This window comes from Lissotriton vulgaris, chromosome 8 (genome assembly GCF_964263255.1).
Source record: "Lissotriton vulgaris chromosome 8, aLisVul1.2, whole genome shotgun sequence".
Taxonomy (NCBI): domain Eukaryota; kingdom Metazoa; phylum Chordata; class Amphibia; order Caudata; family Salamandridae; genus Lissotriton; species Lissotriton vulgaris.
Genome location: NC_141696.1, coordinates 1,333,185,109 through 1,333,208,242, shown reverse-complemented (window position 1 = coordinate 1,333,208,242; position 23,134 = coordinate 1,333,185,109). Strand labels below are relative to the sequence as shown.

The window sequence follows — 23,134 nt, the reverse complement described above, 5'->3', positions numbered from 1 at the left end:
CACACCCACTTACCGACCCATACAATTACTCACACACCCACTCACAGACCCATACATCCTCTCATACACCCACTCACAGACCCATATATGCACTCATATACCCACTCACTGACCTATACACCCATGACAATAGTCAATCCCCCCTAGGTCAGTGCCTGTCGTAAAGAATTTGGGAGTTTGGCTTTATGATAAACTCACAACGAGTCAGCAGACTACCAAGTTGCCAGCCACTTGTTTTAGAATTCTAAAATTGCTCTGGAAGATCATTTACTGCCTTCCTACCTCCGCCCAGAGAACTGTACTCCAGGCTCTAGTCATTTCTAGGCTGTACTATGGGAATGACATGTATCTGGTGGTGACTAAAGTATTTAAATACTTCCAGACTGTATAAAATGCTGCTGCATGTCTTTTGCTCTACCCTCCCAAATCCACCTTTACCGCCAGTTTGCTAAGGAGTTCACATTAGCTACCCATTGAGCGACATGTGCTATTTGAGGTGTTGTGCTATATGCGTAAATGCCTATTAAATGCAGGACCCAATACAGGACCCCTTTACCTTTGATCTTTGTCTTGGTGTTCCCTCACACGTTCACTGCATTCTAGTCATCTAAGGTTGGCTGTAATTTCTAGAATTTGGAAATCCTGCCAAGGAGGCAGAGCATTCCCAGCTCCTGTTTTCCTGGGGAAGGGCTGAGGACTCCGCTCCTGCTGCACAACACTGTCTTTCCTCGGTCTTCGGCTAGCTCTCTCAGGTACAGTTAAAATGCAATGAAGAGAAATCAGAGGTTCTTTTGTATGGCGTTTTTCCATCTAATTTCCGTGAGAGGCTATGGCCTCCTGGTTTCCCTATGCCTAATGCCATGGGCATTGCGGCAAAAAATCTGGGGGTCTGGTTTAATGACAATCTGACCTTTTCTATCCAGGTTAAAAAGCTTACAGGGACCTGCTTTGGTACACTAAAAGCCTTGAGGAAGTTCTTACCTCTTCTTCCTAGACCTGCCAAAGAAACGGTTGTCCTTGCTTTGATTTTGTCTCGGTTGGATTATGCTAACGCGCTCTATGCGAGCATCTCTGGCTACCTTCTGAACAAACTGCAGGTCATACAGAACTCAGCTCCTAGAAACTTGCTGGGTATATCTCGCAGATGTAGTGTGCGTGACCACTTGCGTTCTCTGCATTGGCTACCAGTGAAGGTGCGTATAAAATTCAAAACCCTGGTTATTGACCAGAGGGCCTTGTATGGCCGGGGTCCTTCTTATCTCCAGAAGAGGCTTGTTTTCTACAATCCTGTGAGTAAGTTAGTCATCCTCTCCGCTCCTGAAGCAGACCCCGAGATTCAAACGCCAGTGGCTAGGTGGGAGTCCTTTTGTGCGCAAAGCTACTTTGGCTTGGAATGCTCTCCCCATGATCTTACGCAGTATTCAAGACTCAGTGATCTTCAAAAAAAAGTTTAAAACCTTTCTCTTTGAATAGTGCCTTGGTTAGTAGTTCCTTTTCTTGAGCGCACGCCAGGACACTCTCCGGAGTATCTGTGCACGATATATAAATGGATTTAACATAACATTCTCCTTTATCGGACCAAGACTTTTGAATGATCTCCCTTTAACATTGAGAGAATGTTATTCACTCCCTCTATTTAGTAAATCTTTAAAAATCTGGTTGCTTCAACCTACGTGATTAGTTTAACTCTGCACCTTTTTAGGACTGTATTCTGGACTAACCACTTTACAGTAAATGTAAATGTAAATGTATTGGCATTTATATAGCGCACTACTTACCCGTAGGGTCCCAAGGCGCTTCGACCGCTGCGAAACCCTTCCTGGCTTCCCTGAGAGATGGTCCCTTAATGGGTATCTCCAGGGTGAGACCAGGCATCCCCGGCGGTCTGGTGGGGCCGTTAGTGAAGATGAGGCAAGCTAATGCCCAGAGTTGCCGAGTGTGATCGCTGATCAGAGTGGGCACCAAGGCGAGAGAATTATCGAGTCCGCTGACCCTGGTCCAGAAACCTGCCGCGCCGGGAATCGAACCCTGGTCCCGGGCTGTCTTCTGCTCTCGGGTCTGCCGCCTCTAACCAGTGAGCCACACTACTTCACAGTAATGATCGTAGCGCTGGGGAAACCTTTTTTAGGTAGACATGTGTTTTTCAAAATATGCATAATACACCCACTGATACACCGACCCTCAAATGTTCCAGATTACAGTTGGGAGATAAAATTAAACTTGGAATTCGCTAGAAAAACAAAACAAAAGTTACTGAGGCTTATATTTAAGAAATAGAATTTAAAAAACCTTAGCAATTCCTTGAAAAAAAACAGTGTTACAGGGCATGTCTAGTTACTCAGATTTAACTGGTACAAAACCAGTGAAACTCAACAGTTATAGTTACCTGAGATAACTATAACTGACCCCCACCCCCCGCAATGCACTGCTTATGACCTTGAATATTATATCACTCTTGATCTGGTCAGAGACATAACTAATGATATCTCAAATGACATCCTCCTCAGAACCGATCATACCCCCAAACAACCTCACATACACCCACACGCACCCACGTACACAGTCCGTCACATATCCATTTCCATTCACAAATACATAAAAGCACGTCCATCTACTCACTCATCCATACAGCCACACTCACCCAGTCACTCAAAAATCCAACCACTCACCCATTAAAGGCACTTACACAGCCAGTCACTCAGCCATACAGCTACTAACAGAGCTACTCACTTACCCATACAGCCACTCACACACCTGTTCACTCACACACAAAACAACTTACATACCCATTCACACATACGTATAACCACTCCACTCCAACACCCACTTACTCACATAGAGCCCCTCAGACACTCACTCTCCAATAAGTCTACTCCCACACCCTAACACACTCAAAAAGAGCGACTAACTCACTCATACACCCACATACTCACCCATAGAGCCACTCACACAGCCACCCATACATCCACTCACACAGCCACTCCCGTACCCATACAGCCACTCCCGTACCCATACAGCCACTCACTAACCCATACAACTACTTGCGCACCCACTTACCGATGTCGACTTCTTACTTTAAAAAAAATCTAAATGGTATTTTTCAAAGTATATTGTAGTTTGCGTTGCTGGATGATGTCATCAGTGATGTCATCTGAGATGTCATGATACTATGTCATGAGTGATGTAATATGTGGTTTCATAAGCAGTGCATTGTTGGTTCCTCTCAAACTTTGTAGAGTGGAAAATGTAATACTGCTAGATGGACAGAAACTATCTAATCAAAGTATTACAGTATCTGCATTGGTGTCAACCCTAGGGGCTGGGCAAGCGCCTCATATTGTGGCGTTGTGTAGATAAGTTTGGGCTAAAACCAGCAACTGAATTCCAGATCATAGCGTCTTTTTGTGGCCCACATAACAACGAAGAGAGCCGGATGCTGGAAACAAGGCAAAGGGTTTTTCAGTAGGCCAGTGACAGAGGGATCCCTTGGCATTGAAAACGGTTTTTGGAACATTGACGAAGATGTCATTTTAGTGCATTTAACATTCAGAGAGAGAAAAAGTCTGCACTTGCTCAACAGGAAGAGGTCCAGTTGCAACTCCCTCTTCCATTTAACCATCACTATCCAAGATATGACGCTGCCCCACAACTCACAAATGGCACCTTTTGGTGGTTAGGGTGCAGGATTCTGATCCCCAAAAAGACATTGTTTCTGACTGATGGGTTTCGAAGGGTCTCTTTGAGACATTGCCTCTGCCTAAAATGTGTTTCCAGGGCGGATTGGACAACTAGTTTATTTTCTACATGATTTCGTCTTCCAGAAGGAAGTGATAATCCCTTTGTTGAAGGCTGTAAATAACTTCCTGTTCAAGGTTGAGGGGAAGGAATGGGATTCAGTTACCTTGTAGTAGAAAAAGGGGACAGATAGAAAGGGGGTGTACTAGAAACAGGATACCACCTCAAATATATTTGAAATAAGTTTAAAAAAATGACTTTCCAGAGAAATTACTCGAGCCCACTCTGCTAGTGGAAAGGTCTATACCTTGTCACCATTTTGCAGAATTCTGTTTGCCAAAATCTGTAGATTTGCGGTTTGGCGACCTGAACATGAATGCTTGGATTCTGAGGTGTGGGTCCAGTGTCCCTTAGTGATGTTTTGTTAGGTTACATTTCTTATTTATTCACACCTCTCTTAACGTTGAGCTACAGATTTTGAATCTATCCTAAAGTAATATTTTGAGGGCTATCTGTAGCTGGCGAATTGAGCATTATTTACTTGTAACAATAGTTGCTTAGCATTGATATCACCCATAATTTGAGGTAACTTGCATATCTAAATTCTGAAAGATTTAGAGTTAAAAAGGCTTCTTTGGTGGGCTCTCAGCGGAAAGTAAACTTGGCTTACCAAACGTAAAGAAAGTTTCTCAGGGAGGCTGTATTTTAAGCTGTTTTTAATTTCATAACATGTGAGAAACAAATCAAGGACGGAAATATTTCTATTTTTCTTTAAAAAATAATAATTTTAGTTTTTCTAAAATCCAACATGAAGGTTGTTCTTTCCACTAAGAACAACGGAAAAATGGTTGCTTCTCAACGTGAATTTCAACGAGTCTGACAATTGGTGACTATCTTTTCCCACCCCATCACATTCTAAATAGTGAGAAACTGATAATCCGCTATTTCTGTGAAAAAAACAAGTGGCCAATTAGGAGACTCCGATTCTCTCGCTATATTATATATTGCAAGAGCAAATATTGGAGACCCACATTGTCAAATACAGACAAAATGAAGATAGCTAATATTTCATAACACAGAAGGGCCTGGTTAAAATAATCAGTCTGAATGCAGACTGTTCTCTCACTTTCCGTATGACCCAATTTTATATTGCTTTCCTCTTTGTGCATAGCGGTCTTTCTCAGTTATTTTAGGTCTAGCCCATGGATCACTGTAGTGGGCTCGCCAGCCTCCTGTCTTTCCCAAAAAAGTATAATAAAAATACATACATATGTTCAATAGTTTTTTGTAGCCCAAACTGCCCCAAGTGTTAAAAGTACACTTTTAGGAGAAAATAATGACGATGGGAGGGATCTTCGAGATGAGAAAACATGGTTAACTCATACTCAAACGTTACATGCAGGGTCTTTAAGTCAATCCTCTTCATTCATTGGTCTGTTCATGTGTAATTTACATTTTGCCTCTGCCCTCCACAGCATACCACTTGGTGCAAGGAGTCAGCCATCTTTATGCATTGGTAGATTACTTGTTTTCACATAAGGCACATGTTTGCCACAAAATATTGCATGATTACAAGGGCAGACCAATTGACTTTGCCATTGCTTATGACACCCCTGGGCCAAGATTCTCTAAATTCTTTGTTAAATATAGAAAGGGCCAGATTGAAGAGTTGATTGTATTTTATTTGAAGTAACATGCAGCTTTATAACCTCCCCCCACCCCTCCCCATTTAGAAACAACATCCGACCCGATATTTGATTAATACAGTAGGAAGCAGCAGACCTTATTCATTCACCCTTAGTTAACGTGTCCTGTCAGCCATGAATTTTGGAGGCAGATCTTAATATGTAAAATCATAGCCAGTGTTGCCCTGCTGTTAATTTTTTTATTTTTTAAATACGTGTTTTTTTCTTCTGCATCGTTGATTTCCGAAGAGGGAATAAAATTATGCTTTAAGAAGCGAGTAATTCACCTACTAATTCACCTACTAATGGTGGCAACAAACATCAAAAAGTCATAGAGGGTAATTTATTTCACCCTTTTTCTATAAGTATTGAATCATAACGATACTAACTTTATTTTCCAAACAAAGATTAATCTACCAATTTCACTATATTCCTTTTCTGTGGAAGAATCAGTTCATGTAGCAGTTATCAATAACAGCAGAAGAAGTCCAATAACCAATTCATCAAATCATTATTACACAAATATTTCAAGGTAAGGCAAAACGGAAAACCTCTGCAAAGAGGAAAGGGAAATGTTAAAAAGTAGACAGTTCTAGGTATTTTGCTCAGGGAAAAATGCATTATGATTGCCCATACATTTTCAGTGATTTAATTTACCTTTTACTCCACACACTTATGACATCCCTTCAGTAGTAAGAAAAGCTTGGTTCAGCATCACTGTTAGGCGATAGTCGTAGCATAAAGTCCGAGTAATATTATGGTTGCCTCAAGGCAGCAAGTATCTAATGTTATCGATGTGCCATATGATCCAAAGTTTACCTCACTGACCAAGCCAAAACCATTCTAGTGTTGGTTTTGTTTGTGTCCCTGTCTGTTGGTAACATAATAACTTCTGCATGCCATGTAAGGGAACTGCAGGTGCCTTCTGGTAAGCCACCTTCTTCCTGGACAAGTTGTTGCTTCAGATGTGGGGCATCCTTTCTGCCGAAAATTGTGACTCCTTTCCATATGGAGCAGTCCATCACGCTCCCCACTTTCGTTTCTCCCTTCTATTCCTCCAAGGATGGGGAGAGGCTTCATCTGCTGGACCCTAGGAGGGACTCCAGTTTCTATCTAGATGAGACTAAGCAGCAACAGATGGATGATCAACTCTTTGTTTGATTTGACAGAGCGAAGAAGAGAAGGGTAGTCCTGAAACAAACCTTGTCCAGCTGGATCATCCTTTATATTATGATGTGCTATTACATTGTCCAGGAAGGGGCATCCTTGGGGCTTTGGGGGTCATTCCACCAGAAACTAGACCGCCACTATGGCTTTGGCCAGTGGTCTTCTGGACATCTGCCTGGCCGTGGCATGAAATTCCGTCCACACTTCCACCAAGAGATGCTTCCTTGACTCCCAGGTCTGCACAGATGGCCATTTTGCCTGCTTGGTCCTGCAGAATTTGCTGATGTAAAGCCCACTCCTTGAACCCTAGACTTTTTAGGAGGTACTTCTTGGGTATCTATTGAGTACTTCTTGGGTATCTAACTTGAAAAACAATTTACTTCTCTTCATTAGTGCTCTGGATGATACTCTCATCCTCAAATTCCTGCCTCTGTCCCTCCTCCCTGTTCTGTGGAATGCACTCAGATGAAATAGGAAGATTCGTCCATCTTCATCATTGTTTCTTACTGTCCCTTAAGGGAATGGTGTAGTTATAAATTCCAAGAACAAATTTAGATCCGCTTACTGCATTATCCCTAGATATTGGGCAGACTTGGTTACCCGAGAATATGTGGATTGCATTACCCCAGCTAAGATAGCCTGTGTTGTAGTAGAGTTTGTTTTATAACTCAAACATTTACCAAAGTCAGAGTTGGTTTGCTCAACTATCTAAACAGCCTCATCATGGGATTTTGGTTGAGGGTTAATCTTGGATGCAGCTACATTATCTGGCTAAGCTCCAAAGCTTTCTGAGGTATCTTTCTTTTTAAGGTAGGGTTTCCGTATTGAAAGACTACTGGGCTATGGTTGTCCCGACCATTACATAATCACGATCAGCCTTCATCATGGAGACACCTGCAGATTTTGGGAAATTTGATGGACACACTCAGATAGCATTTTTGTCTTCAGGTATCAGAACTGAAAACTTGCTCCTAAAGCGGAGTTTAACCTCGGGTTGTAAAATGAGGTTGCAGGTATAAATTTTGTTTCAGTAGCTAGCGAAGAGAAGCAATCAATACTGCCGACTGCACAAAGGATCTCTGTAAGAGCAAAGTGAGTTGTGCCTTCAAGATGTGGCATACAATCAAGAGTGGCTTGGTTTGAGTGTTATTGGTGATCTTCACAATTGCTATTGTCTCGAGGCTTTTGTAACACTTAAACCTGCTCAGTTGGTTCTTAAATGTGTAGAAGCAATCCAGATATTGAGGCTGTGTACACAATTTGGTCCTAAACCAACATCGACAGCCAGGGCATCTCCAGACTGCAAGCAAAGAAATAGAATAAAGAAAAAAGTGAGAGTCTGACCTTCTCATCTACTTACCCTGGATCTGAAACAACATCTACGTAGCCATCACAACTGCCTCCGCCCTCCTCCTATTTGTGAAAGAACTGAGTACTACCCTCTTTAAAATACACTGTATTGGAACTCTCTGGAAACTCCCTTCGCTCTCCTGTCTACTGTAGCATTCCACACAGTACATAAACAGTTGTGGATCATAGTTCTGGTAGGTGGTCCTGTACAGTGCTCGGTTTGGGTAGGTTTGGCTATTGAAATTCCCACTGACGTGGTGTACGATAGCGGTATGAAGGCTGGAGTAAAGGGATAACGTCAGAATAAAAGTGCTTACCTTCAAAATATCTGACTCTAAAATAATTCACCCACCAAAATATCTTTTGTTCCCTGTGCTCCTTGTGGTGACGTCCTCTGCCTGTAAAAGCCGACTCACAAGGTCTCAACTCAATGGAGTGCAACCACAGTGCAGGACCCTCCGGTGACAGGGACTGGAAACAGAAAACTTTGATAATTAGTTGAAAACATTTCCGTGGAGTAAAAATAATTTTATAACTAATTCTGCTTGAACATTTAAAGTGGTTTACTGGGATTGCCCACAATTGTGTACATAGGTGTCATTCTTGAACGGATTACATGATGGCTGCTCCACTTTTGCCCTAGTGAACCTGCACCATTGGGTTAAAGGAGTTTCATTTAAAGTTCTTGAGAGCAGGGAATGACACCTGAGATGTTTCACTCCTACCCCGAGATCATAACTACCAATGCACATTTGTCAATAGGAGTTCAATATGACACATGTTTGACCCAAACTGGCAGGTCACTTGCATCTTGTATGCACTTCATATAAGTGACTATGATGCAATAAACAATTGTATCCAGAAACGGTGCGCAACAATCCATTTGTGCAAGGTGGCAAACACAATGAAGAATAACATACTAAATCAAATAGCTCTTGAATTAACCATATTCACAGTATAATGTACATGTACTGCAGTGCTATTCCGTTGATCAAACACAATGCTCTTAGAATACATTTTTCAACTGTGGGCCCTCATTTTATAAAGCCGAGGGTAGACCTTATTTGTTCCGGAGTTCATTTGGAAAGAATTTTATGATTGGTCAAAGCAAGAATATAAACTGTTAAAGAGGAACAGAAAGGCTATTAACATGGAGAATATACCAGGATTCTAGATTGCGCAGTGTAGTGGGGGGGGGGGGGGGGGGGGGCTGGGGGGGTTTAAGAGTACATTAAGTTCTGGTGAGATGTATTGTTTTGCAGTCAATTCAGGTGTCTTGAAATACGGTCTGGTAGCAGTCCAAAATGGATGCTCAGCAATCCATAGTAACCATATTTTGAATGAATCTTTTTATAAGGCTAGCTTGATTGGATGAGGTTTAAAAAAAAATATATATATATATATATTTTATTTTCCATAATTTACGTGTCGTGTTCAGATTTTTTTCCTCGGTTGTGGGCGGAAACGACATAAGCCTTCGGTACAATCTCTGCCCTTGTATTTTACGGCTCGATTACAACTGCACACTCATCCAGACATATGTCTGGATTTACAGTATTAGGAACATAATTGCAACCGTTGCTCAATTTGGGTGATCTCCCTGGTCATTAAAAACTATGCACGTGAATGACGGCTACGTTGTAGTGTTTCAGGGTCTGAAAGTGGATACGTGCACTCTTTTGCATGGGACCGTGTGGCTTTTGGTCGATGCTGGCTTTCCCTTGTGTTGCCAACAGGTTTTGCCAAAGCTGTATGACCCAAATGATGCACTTCTGTGGATGCTGGCTTCCAGCTTGGCAGTGGCAACCTCGTGACCCAGTCCATTGAGGTGTCCTTCAACTGGCTTTCTTTCAGCTAGACCTTGTGCAAGGCATCTATAGGGTTGCATTGGTACTTTCTGGGAGGGGCAGTCCAGCTTTTCAGCAGACTGGTAAACTCTTTCCTAGATCACAGCAGCTAGTGACTCCGCATGCTTCCCAGATTTACGCACAATTGTCATGGCTTTTGGCAGCCACACACAGGTTTCACATCTGGTGTGGGATCTTGCAAACCAGTACGAAGTCTCCCTTAGCATTTAAATAAGATACCAAGTGTTTCTGTGTTTATTCATTACTTAGGTCAAGTTGGTGTTCCAAAGCCAGCCTGAGGATTTGCCAAATTCAGTACTTTGTTGCCCCCTCCAGTTCTGGGGTGAGCATTGTGTCCCTATTAGAGAGACAGCGAAAAGGCATTGGAGGAAAGACTATATAGAGCATGATAGACTACTCTGGAGGCAGACAATAACCAAGTATAAGAATGAGATTGCCACAGCCAAAGCAAACTACTTTGCAGATATTATCCTAAAAAGTTCCAATAAGTCACGAGACATCTTTAGGATAGTAAAAGATCTATCCCATCCTGAGTGCGCCAATAGCAACATGAAACCCTCACAGGAATTATGTGACGGTTTGGCCTCCTTCTTCCAGGAAAAAATCACTAAGATAATAGAGAGTATGAAGGATACCCCTATTTCCCTAGTGCAGCACAAAAGCAGCATGGAGAATGGGAAGAAGAGAGAAGGAATGGAGGGACACCTTATGCCAAAGGTTTTCTTTGACAAATTCGAGACTGACAGAACAAGAGTTTGCGCAAATAGCCCTCAACATAACATCGGGATGCCATTGGACCCTCTACCACATAAAATAGTAAAGGAGTTTGGGGCTGAATTCTTTCCAGTACTTCATCAGCTATGCAATCAATCCCTCGGCACAGGCATTGTACCAAAAGAATGGAAACAGGCAGTGGTCACTCCCCTATTGAAAAAATCTAACTTGGACCCCAGTTGTCATAAGAACTACCGACCTATATCGCTCCTGCCCTATCCAGTTAAGATCATGGAACGGCTGGTCAGCAGGTCGTTGTCCCTCTTCCTGGAAACTAACAACATCCTTGAAGAGGAGCAATTTGGGTTCAGACCAGCCCATGGGACCGAGTCAGCTCTGCTGATGGTCCTGGACAACCTACGAATGAGGGCGGACAGGGGAGAATCAGCAATACTAATTTTGCTGGACCTGTCCGCCGCATTCGATGCGGTGAGTCACGACATCCTGCTGACAAGGCTGGAAAGCTTTGGAGTTGAGGGAGTGGCTCTTGAATGGTTCCGCTCTTACCTGACGGATAGGTGGCAGGCAGTGTCACTCCCTCCATACCAATCTGAGTTTGCTACAGTTCCACATGGGGTCCCACAGGGGTCTGCGATCAGTCCGATCCTTTTTAACATTTACATGCAACCCCTGATGGGCATCATCAAGGCCCACAGCATTAGCGTGATCAACTATGCGTATGACACGCAGCTGATAATTTCTCTTGATGGTGCTCATGCAGAATCACTCGAGACCTTTCACACTTGTATGTTGGAAATGGCAACTTGGTTAAAAAGCAATTCACTACAGTTTAACAGTGGCAAAACTGAGATAATCCACTGTAAAGTAGGAAGAATCGCCAGAAGCCTGTCTGTTGACTTTTGGCCTCTGGAGTCAGGTGAGTCACTGACTCCAGTAAAAACAGTGCGGAATCAAGGGGTCAGCTTCAATGACAACCTGAGTCTAGAGACCAATGTCAACAGGCAGGTGAGCAGCTGCTTCGCCTTAATGCGAGGCCTTCGAAGGATGCTTCCTCTCCTCCCAGCACAGACCAGAGCGACCGTGGTCAGAAGCACCATTCTCAGCCGCCTGGATTACTGTAACACTCTGCTACTGGAATCCCCTGCATACTTGATTTCCAGACTCCAGAGCATCCAGGCGGCGGCAGCAAAAATGGCACTCTCTCGAGGACGAAGATCCTCCACCTCTCTTGCATTGGCTGAGCTACACTAGCTGCCCGTGCATCAGAGGATCCTCTTCAAATCTCTATGCACTGTCTTCAAGGCAGTGCATGGGCTGGGTCCTAAACCATTACAAAACAAATTTAACAGGTATGAACCTACACGGACCCTCCGCTCCTCTACCACCAATCTTATCAATATACCTAGGATCAGGAAAGCCACTCATGGTGGCAGAGCCTTTAGTATAGCGGCAGCCCATCTCTGGAATAGCCTCCCTATTGCAATAAGGAAAACAGGCGAACTGATGCCTTTTCGTAAAAAAGTAAAGACATGGCTCTTCCCTAAAGCTTAACTGCCCCAGGAGTATACTGCTCACAGCCCACGATGCTCATTTTCAGTTGCATTTCACAGCGCCATGATGCCCGTAGGGTTGTAGAGTGCTTTATAAATAGTATAAATAAATAAACATAGTAGATATTCTCCCCTCAGGTTTATTTGTGATAAAGAAAAGGCACATGAACATAGTCCCTCTGCCTGACAAGTCACTCCATATCCTCTTTTGAGGGACTCTCGAGAGGGGAACACTTTTGGTGTTCTCTGATATTGAACAACAGCTAATCAAAACTTACACTGAACAACCAGCATGGAACACCTCCAATGAGTGTGCATCATTGTCAAGCTCACCAAAAGTAAAAGGTTAGTCCAGAAAACCCTTAATCTGTGTGCGTCACAGTTTTTCTGAATTATTCAGGGTAGGATTACACCGCATTTCTGAGCTATCCAAAGTATATATGCTCATCAAATCTGATTTTGAGTTTTATTAAAAAATGATTTAACACCAAGTTTCTTGCAAATGGGCATTTACTGATTACCCATGATATTTGTATTGAATATTTTTCTATCTCTTTGGAGTCTTGTATAAGGTTATCTTAGGCACCTTTTATTTCAAAATTACTTTGTGTTTTTTCCAGCAATGAGTCAAAGGCTCAGCCAAAGTGCTCCAGTAAAGCCCCCACCACCTCTAACATCTCAGAGCCCACAGAGTGGTCTAATAGGCGGAGGTTCCAGTCAGCAGCAACAGATGAGATTACAGGAGCTGCAGATGGAGAAACAGAGGCTGCGACTGAAGCACCAAGAGCTGTTTCGGCAGGTGAGGCCACAGGTTAGAAAAACCCTTCCTTTACTATTTTTGTGTTTGTTTCGTCCAGTCTGGGTAGGGATGGGGGTGTTTGATAATCACTGCTTTTGCTGTGTACTCTGTAGACTTGATCTTGAAGAATTGGTTCATGAAATTTAAATTGTTGTTATTTATATTTAAACATGTCGCGCCGCACACTTTAAAACATTTCTTTTTTATTTTTACTTATTTCAGATTGCATCATTATGTGATGTACATTAGGTGAAACAAATTGCCTTTTGAGGTAGCAAAGTTCTGGATGGCCATTTCCATTTTTCCCTGGAATAATTACCACCACATTTTGGTCATAGTTTTATGCTAAACATTGCTCTTTTCATCAGCAACTATATTTTTTATGCTTTTGCTATAGCCTTATGAAAGCCTTGGGTGTTTGTGCACTTCTCAAGTGCCCCTAGCCGTATATGTTATTTGCTTTGTTAAAGACATTGGCTTCACATTAGTTCTGTATAATCTTCTAGTGTAGTATTAACTTTCGGTGTTTTTGAGCCTCTGTTCCTTCTAGTTTTTTTTCTAAAGCAATATAGTTTAATTGTGGAGTTGGCGAGAAACTATTTTTCATGGGTTTGAAGCCCCTCTGCAGACAGTAAAATTATTTCACTTGTTAGCCCATACTTCTCTGGCAATAAAGTCATACTCTCCAGGTTTGTCCTAAATCATACCATACTTAGTTGACAGCTGAGCCGTGGCTTACTGTAGTTTTCCACTCTACTCTGGAATGCATTACTTGACATAAAAAAGTAAATGAATAGAAATTGTGTATCAAAGGAAATATGCTTTTTAGGTCAAGCCTAGAGCAGCGCGCAGTCAGAAAGCTGAACACACGCTCGCGCATGTGTTTTTGTTTTTCTCTCAGGCTATTGGCCTCTGCGTGCGTCTTTCTAAGAAAGACAGCACGCAATTGGGCAAAGGCGGATGCATGGTCCCACCTTAGCTCCGCCCACGGCCTGTTGCTTGCGGTTACCCGCATGTGCTACATCTGCTTTGAATTATCATGCCCAGACGTGTGCGTAATAATGCAAAACCAATGTCTCAATATGGCGCACGTGCACCACTTGTTTCTCCTGGCTCGTTATTTGTGCTTTCTCCTCGTTTCTTTGGTGGTTCCGCATTCCCACCGCCAGGCTTCAAGCATGTCTTCTTTCCAAAGCTGTTTCTGCATTTGCAGCATTCGTTGATCAGTGTCTTGCCTCTGATTTACCAATCTCGTTTTGGTGGACACAGCACGCAGCATTTGCTGTTGTCTTTCCCTCCACCCCCTCACACAGGAGATGAAAAGCTTTAAGTTCACTCTGGGTTATGAAGATAAAGGTTCTCTTGGCTGAAACTGTGTGATTATCTGACCCTGCATCCCTTTTTACATGAAGCCTCCCTCCTGGCTTAAACTATCGCTTAATGGCGATAATTTGTCTAGTTTCTAATCTTTATTTTTAAAGTTGTCTCTATGCGCTGAGAAATCCCGGAGCACATATAGGCATCAACGGGGTCTCAACGCTCAGTGCTAAGAAACTGGCACTACAGGGCAGAAGGGTCGCCTGGGGGAACATGCAAGGTCCTTACTCAAGACCGTGGTCAGGAGTGTCGCTTTCACTTTCGCGACTGCAGGGTGAAAATGTGACTTTCTTTCACAAATGTTGTCTCCCTCATTGAACAAGGGGTGAGTGGAGCGCAGCTTAAGTCACCATCCCGGTTGTGGGCTTTTCTCCCATCCTATATTCCTTCGGACTCGTTTCTGGCAGCATTTCTTACAACAAGACATTTGTAGCCGGCGGGGGTGGTTTGTAAAGAGAACAGAACTCATTCTTCTGAGTAGATCAGACTGCGATTCTCTGGGTAACCCAAGGAGCACGCACTCGAACACGGCATCAGCAATCACTAGACGGCACACACGACCATATTTCCGCTGACTGCATCAGCTCTCAACACTATTTGGCAATGCAAGCATAGGAGAAAAGGGGTGGGCGACGGTTGCTTAATCCGCTTGCATTCATTTTCATTTCTTGCTGTCCGCACGAGAAGTAGAAAGTTAGGCTCCCTCCCCTCTCTGCACGTGACTGCCCGAGTTTAAACTCTGTACAGAGTGAGGCGCCCTCCTCCCTCCCTTCACCCACTCACTAGTTACTTACTTTCTGCCTGCACTCCCATTTCCACAGACAGCAGCAGCCGCACCTAGCTCTTCCTAAAGCACAGGAGACCCCTCAGCCGCTAACATGGGCAGCCCGATTTTGTGGAGTTTAATTCTGGTGTTATCTGGTGAGTGTAGCGCCTTGAATCGAGCACTTTTGTTCATGATTGGTTAAGTGGAATTTGAAATGTATACGCGTTGTTGTTTTAATATTATTTACGATACAGCAGATTGTTTCCTTGAGCTGCACACATGATTGGTGCGGCCGCACAATCGCATTAATCCAGTGTCCCTGGTTATAATAGAACAATCCAACATAAAATGGTACCAACTCTCCCTGCTGAAAAAAGTTACACAAACATCAGGATAACTGTCTGGGTCAGAGTGCCCTGGCATGTGGACAAAGGCGCCCTCTCCTCTCCCATGGAGGCACCTCAGCTTCCTATCAGGCACAGCTGCTGCCCTCCAGAAAAGAGGGCACACCTCTTGCACGGCATCTCTACACAGACTCTGCTTACACTTGCACACTGCGACCCTCAGGTGGACCAGGGAGCTCCTCTCTCGCAACAGCAGTTGATACCCCTCCAGGGACGCCCGGCTTGGGATCGGGGCACCTGCATTTGCATATGTCCCACAAGCACCGGAAGCAAAGCTGTGTCCTGCTGTAAACACTTGTGGTGTTGCATTTCAGAGGCCTCTACCAGTACCCACAATCTCTGGCCCTATTCGAGTGTCTTTAATGTGCATGCCTCGAAGACGCTTTACTTTAGTAAGATATAGCGCTTGACGGGGACACACTATGTAATGATATCAGTGTGGCGTACACTACGAAATCAGCGATCAATGTTGCACTATTGGACAGTATTAGGGCCTCGGGGGTCATCTCTCCGATTTGTGCGACCGTGAGAGCATGAAGATGCATGCAAATATCCTTATATAAGAATAAGCATATATAACGAGTTCCAGTGTTTGAGCCTGGTGTGAAGCTAATAGGCGCTTCGGTTTGGAGTGTGTTTTTTTCTTTTTTTATAGACACAGGCGTCATTTTAAATCGAACTCATTTAACTTCCACGCTGACTCACACAACCCACCACACTAACTCTCCAGAATAAACTCCAAACACGGAACATACTCCCAAATAAAATCCCACAACCACTCGCCAATAAACAGTCAGTGTAAAAGGTTGGCTCCGGCTGATGAGCACAAAAGAACACCCAGTTGAAGACAGCGCACTGATGCTATAAGGACTGAAAGCGCTATGCAAAGTCACAACATCGTACTCCGTGAAGTACTGAGTGATGGAAGCTGTGTCTAAAGGGGCAAACTATTCATCCCCTGTTGGTGTGATGGAATCGATTCGCCCGTCAGTTATTGGTTGCTCGAGTCTGAGAGTCGCCCTCCAGCTTCCCACGCTTTCAGGTTTATCCAGCGCCAACTCCGCATCGGAGCGCTGTGCCCATGTTAAGGTTTAACTTTGGTTATGTTTGGAGTAACGGGCACTGTTTTGATGAACACCCTGCCCACGGCCACACATGCTGCCTGCCTTGCCATCTTCCAGTGGCCTCACTTTGATAACACTCACTGAGACCTATCGCTAGGAGCATTCATTTGAAGCCAAGCTGCTGCCGACTCTTCCATGTGGAGTTATATTTAGATCTTAGTAAAGTATTTGCTGAAAGCTAAAGAAAGAAGTACGGGGAAAGTCAGCGTAGCAAACAGCCTAATTCGTTGTCTGTACCGAATTCTGATCCTCAAAATTTGCACCTCCGAATTGTCATCTCTAAGGGGAACATCGTGGCATGCCTCCAGGGCAAAGGTCTCACATACCCGGTAGTTTGGGCCAAGATCATAGCGCATGTTTTTTAATGCAGCCTGTTCCTGTGGCTTCCCTTCCTCATGGGCAATGTTGGTTATCATCCACATTTTTAACACGCATAGGCAATAGGTCTCGCCTTTGGGACCTTAAAAGTGTTTAGCCGTGCAACAGTTGATGTTGTTGCACCAAGGATATTGTGCTGGATAACTAAACACTTATAAGGTCCCAAAGGCGAGACCTATTGGCTATGCCAAGTCTTGTTGAATTGCACACAAAAGTCTGAGTTCACAGATAGGTGGCCTTCATAACTCACTGAAGTTCTGATTACAATGCTACGCAGTTGTGAGACTAACACTTTTTTAGGTCTTGCCTGAGCCAGCGCATGCGCTGTCTCAGGCGAGACATTTAGTAGGTGGGTTTTTAAAGTGCTACTGCACGCTTTGGCTGGCCTAGCGCTTGCGTTCACACGAGCGTGCCCGCACGAACCGCCAGCCTGCAGCGCCATCTGTCTTTCCTCTCGCTTGCTCCCTGCCTCTGCCCCTCCCCCGCCGCGTATCGCTTAAATCGCGCTTACAAGCATTCAGGTTTCTCCCATTAAGTGCATCTCCATCGGGCTCGCGATTCTTAATCGCCTCTGTCGTTTCCCCTCCTCGCTCACTTTTCTCTTGCTTCCATCTCTTTGTCTCCCCTTACTCTTCCACAGACACTTTCCCTAGACACCCGCTCGCCCTTTCATCCCTTTTTCCGGTTGCTACTTTGCACTGTGTGCTCTTTCCTTAATTCTCTACCTCTTTGTTTTTCTAGCGCTCTTCTCTTCTTTCCACTTTTTTTACTCCTTTTTATATTGCTTCCATTTCTTTGTCTCCCCTTACTCTTCCACGGAACCTTTTCCTAGACACCTGATCACGTTTCATCCCTTTTTTTCCGGTTCTACTTTGCACTGTTTGCTGTTTCCCTAATTCTCTACCTCTTAATTTTTCTAGCGTTCTTCTCTTCTTTCCTTACTCCTCTATCTTGCCTCACCCTTTTCTCTTTCCTCTTTTTGTCTCCTTCAGCTTTCTCTCCCCTTTTTTGTTGCAAGTTCTTTGACTAGGGTCCACTTACAGGAAATCTACTTTGAAGCAAATGCGTTCGCGCTCACTGTTGTGTAACTGAGCCTTTTTGTGGCCTGTTGCGAGTGAGAAATGTGCCTTTGGTAAATATGGCCTTTTGATGACAATTCTTTGTATACCTCTAGCCTAGTAGTTGTACGGGTACTGAGTTCCTAATAAAAAGAAAAACTCTCCCATTGAATTACCCATTAACCATCAATTTAAAGGAGTGGACAAATAGATGCATCCATGAGAGTTGTTGAATAGTTTATATAGTCGGTATGTGGTTAATAGACATATGAGACAGAATCCCCCGTAGCCACAAACGTATCCATTTTGTAACTTTAGCAGGCAGACAACCCTTTATGCATTTGAATACAAGGCTGCAGGGGTTGCTGGAGTGACCTGCAAGCCCCAATGAGCATTGCGCCAGGAGTAGCCATCTTCCTGCACTTTTGCTCTCAAAAGCGCTTTTGATCTTCTGCAGCACAGACGCTACAGAGGCTGCAGGGGCTGCTGGAAGGGCCTACATGCTCTGGCGAACATTGTGCCAGTTTAATGCACTTTTGCGATAATAGATGCGGTTGATCTTCCGCAGTGTGGGACGTTACTGAGGCTTCAGTAGTTCCTGGAGGGGACTAAAAGCCACAGTGAGTATCATGCCAGGAGGCGCCAACTTCCACACTTTCGCTCTCAAAAGCGATGTTAATCTCCCGCCGCAGGGGACGTGCCCAGGCCCGTTCTGTGCCAGGAAGAGGCGGGGCAAAGCCACCCCCTTTGGTTCTGCATCCAAGGTAATGTGAATCCTTGGCTCTGTGGCATTTCAATAGCTGGTGCTGGGATTGAGAATTGTTTTGTTGTGATCATACCCAATTCTGGCTTTTTATACTTGATTTGCTGTTTTCTGGGGTGTCTCGTACTCTGAACTTTAGCTGGCTCTTTCCTTCTTTTTTTGAGACCCCGCCCTGGCCAATAGTTCTCACCTTTTGGAACCTTTTAAGTGGTTAGCCATGCAACAGTTGATGTTGTTGCACCATGGATATTGTGCTGCATAACTAATTATTTAGAAGGTTCCAAAAGCAAGACCTACTGGCTATTCCAATGCTTGTTCTTTTTTGTTTTGATGCTTACTTTCATTGGTTACTCTAAAACATCATGAAAGGGGGTGGGCATGACTCTGGGGAGTTTCCCGCTGCTCGTAATGGAACTTGTCACCAGTCCCAGAAGGTAATACCAATCCTACCTGAGAAATACCTTATTGGATAATGGGAACAATGGGGGTCCTTTTATTAGTAATGTTCTCACTCGTGAGTCTTGCGTTGCAGCGCTGAAGAGAAGTCTCTCCACATCTCACCACTTTGTAGTTGAAATGGCTGAGCATCTGAGGAACTTGAGACATTGAGAATGGGGAATACCCCCTTTAGGGTTTTGCTCGAAGTGCTGCCGCAAGTTCACCCATATGGACATTCACGAGGTGTATAACCTTTATCTGCCGAAGTATCACAACTTTGCCGGGTGTGATGCATGTACCGAAATCCCGCCCAAAACATTAAAGACCAGAGAGCCGCAGAAGTGAGCACATTACACCATAAAACTGTCCCAGTGCAAGCAACCCTCTTAGCGAAACTTGGGACTGTCAAGCAACCAGAAGAACCCAGAGGAAACCGAAGTGAGACAGAGGAGGTTGACGTTGATGAAAGAGTAGGGTGCCGAAGAGGACAGCAAAGAAAGAGGATTCAAAGAAGCACCAGGTCAAATCACAGGGGCGCGCAGCGGGCCAAGCTGAGACCTTCAAACTCTGTGTCCTTGAAGACTACCCTGAGGCCAAAGCAATCTGTAATGTGGGGATGTCAAAATCGAATGAACCCAAACTCAAACGACCTACTTACTCTCTCTTCATTGTCTGCATGTCTGTGTGCTTCTCCTCTGCTCTCTGGCCTGTTACTCCTAGATTCCCTCCTACATGCTCCATTTTGCTTCAGTCACCAAGGTTTTCTTCCACTGTCCCTGTATTGCTTTGTTGCTTCCACTCCGCACCTCCACGTTTTTGCCCCACCAGTTCTTTAAAAAAAAAAAAACTTCTATATGTTAATTTCTTTTTTCCAGGAGGCTGTGCAACATGGCTAAAAGCAACTAACAAAGCTGATAAGTCCCAAAGACGAGACCTGTTGGCTTTGCCAGTGCTTGTTTATGTTCAAAACCCAGTCATCAATTCAAGCTGATGTTACAGATTTTTGTTTTTTGTTTTAGTTGTAGCATGTTGAACATCTTATGTATGTAAATGGATGCATATCTTGCCTTGGCAACACAATCTTCTTTCCCACACCTTTCCCTGCCAACATAGACTGTCAGCCAAAGGGCTGGAGATGCATTGTGTGGTCCTGTGGCCAAAATAAATATGCAGACTTGTTGGCCTTGACTCTAAACAATATGTCCTGGGCGTTAGGAATTCCACTCGGATACTACCAAGGAGCATTCTAAATGGCCACAAATAGCTATATTTTGCACACATGTATAAAAGTGATCATATTGTTATCCAGTATTTGGGTGTCTTTCATAGATTCACATGCCTGAATCATTCCCCGTCGTCGAGACGGGAGCCTCCGGTATATATAAAAAAGTAATGTCCTAAGACATACATAAAAAGATTAGGTCTAAGGGTCTCGCCTTAGTAACCTATCTAGGTCCTTATGCAGGAAGGACCAAATAGAGTAGGCTCCAGGGTCCCACCTTGGTAGCCTATCTGAGTCCTTTTGTAAAAAAGGACCAAAGTAAGAGAAACAACCAATCAGCAACTACCTCCCTCTAGAACCTTCCTGTGAGGAGCCTCAGTCTCTCAGATTTTCTACCGCACGTTGTGCTAGGGAGTCTCCACCTGAGTTCTCCTCAGGAATATCGAATTTTCTCCAAACTTCACAGCTTTTTCGACTTTCTACCATGGCTGACGTCAAGAAAAGAGCACTTTTCCGTCCCTGTGCCTCCTGTGGTAAACTAAGGCTCCACGTGGACGACGAACATGAGGAATGCCTGTATTGCCTCTACCCTCACCACAAGACCATAGACTGCAAGATTTGCCGTAAGTTCTCCGTCAAAACCCAGAAAGACCGGGAAGGGAGACTTCTTATCTGGCTGAACAGGCTCAAAGACAAACCGACCGACCTCATTTCCGAGGGTGGGAGCATGTCGGTCGCCTCACAACTTTCCCTGAAGAGGCCTAGGGCTTCCTCGCCTGGTCACTCAGCGACCCCTCCTAAGAAGTCTAAAAAGTCTTCAGAGGGCAAGCCTGCCGTACCTAGCAAGGACCTTCCTGTCCCCAGGAAGCAACCACTGCTTACGGTGACGACGGCGCAATCGGCGACCACCTCATCGCCTAAAACAGTCTCAACATCGACGACGACAGTATCGACGACGATGGCATCGTCGGCGTCCACCTCATCGACGACTCTAACTTACTCGTCGTCAGCAGGACGACCGATTTCATCCTCCGCACCGTCGACGACAAGACCGTCGACGAGGACATCGACGACGGCACCGTCGACGAGGGCGTCGACGACAGCACCGTCGACGAAGACGTCGACGACGACACCGTCGACGAAAGTCACACCGTCGACGAAGCCGTCGACGAGGGACACTCCGTCGACGAAGGGCGCTCCGTCGACGACGGCGCCGACGACGAAGCAGTCGACGAAGGAAACGCTGCATAAGGCGTCGTCGACGAGAGGGTCGTCGACGGATGCACCGTCGACGAAGACTATACCGACGGCTGCTGGTACCTGGAAAGAATCCGAGCTCCTGTCACACGCAATGGACGCTCAGACTTCCCACGTCTCCATCAGGATCACCAAAAGACAGATCACTCCGGAGATGACCTCGCCTAGCAAGGTCCAACAGCTGACGCCATCCTGCTTCTTACAGGACCAGGAGCCGGAGGAGGAGGAGGAGTTTACCCAAGCCACTAGTCCTTCTGACCTAATTGTCAAGTGCCAGAGTACGGACGAAGAGCAGGAGGTTGAAGAATCGACTCCTCCAGTAGTGCCTACCCAAGTCCACACCCAGGTGACCCCAATGGTGTGCTTGCCGGCCTCATTGGTTGCGGACTTGAGCTTTCTCGTTCAAGACTACAAACTGCGGTTTCCGCAGAAAGCCACCCCTACTGTCCCACCGACCCCGCAGCCAGCTGTGATCGTTCCTGCGCAAGGGACAAGACCCAGGCCCCCTCCACTGGTCCTTCCTAGGACACAGGACCCTGCTCAAGACCCTATCTCGTCCGAGGAAGAGGACAGAGAACATGAAGAAGGGGAAGTCCGAGATGATGATACGGACGTGGATGCAGACCAGGACTATGTCACTCACTCTCCAGCCTCTCCGGAGCCGCAATCCTCTGAGTCTCCACCTGCTGATATTGGAGGTTTCCATAACCTCATGGAAAGGGCTGCCAAAAGGTTCCATATGTCAATGGAATCTCAGGAAACTGAATGTTTCCTCTATGACTTTAAAGAACCAACTAAGAAAACTACTAGATTGATTCCGATCATTGATTATCTACTCAAACAGGGCAAGCAGCTCATGCAATCTCCAGCTTCCCTACAGGTAATCGTACCCAAACTGGATAAAAAGTACAGAGCTACGTCGTCAGCTCCAGCATGCCTCACGGGTCATCCCAAGGCGGACTCTGTGGTCACCCAGGCGGCACAGAAGAACCCTGCATCACCTTTATCGACACCACCAGATAAAGAAGGCAGGAAGTTAGATGCAGTTGGGAAACGCTTTTCCACTACCTCTGCGACAACGGTGAAAATTGCCAATTCCATCGCCCTTCTTGGGCGTTACAACCGCCAACTCTGGGCGGATATCGCGCCCTACATTGCCGACCTGCCAGAAGATGCTAAAGCGGAGGCACACTCGCTCCTCCTGGAGGGCCAAACATCGGCCTCAGAACTGATAGACTGCGCCATCGACGTGGCCATGACTGGATTCAGACAGCTGGCGGGAGCCGCTGTTCTACGACGCCAAGGCTGGCTTAAGGCCACCTCCTTCAGACAGGAGGTCCAGACCAAAATCTTAGATATGCCCTATGATGGCGATCATCTATTCGGCGAGAAGATTGATGAAGCCCTCACTGCAATTAAAAAGGACACTGACACGGCCAGAGCCCTGGGCACTCTGCA

General features: G+C 45.1%; 1 protein-coding gene across 4 annotated transcripts in view; it reads left to right on the top strand.

Moving 5' to 3' along the window:
* Window positions 1-23,134, top strand: part of YAP1 (Yes1 associated transcriptional regulator) — a 182,273-nt gene that overhangs the window by 109,706 nt on the left and 49,433 nt on the right. For 2 of the 4 annotated variants that reach the window (XM_086935277.1, XM_086935280.1), the window contains one exon: window positions 12,711-12,901. In XM_086935277.1, the coding sequence (XP_086791403.1) occupies window positions 12,711-12,901 (191 nt within the window). The remainder of the gene's footprint in view (window positions 1-12,710; window positions 12,902-23,134) is intronic. The other 2 variants (XM_086935279.1, XM_086935281.1) reach the window with 1 other exon arrangement.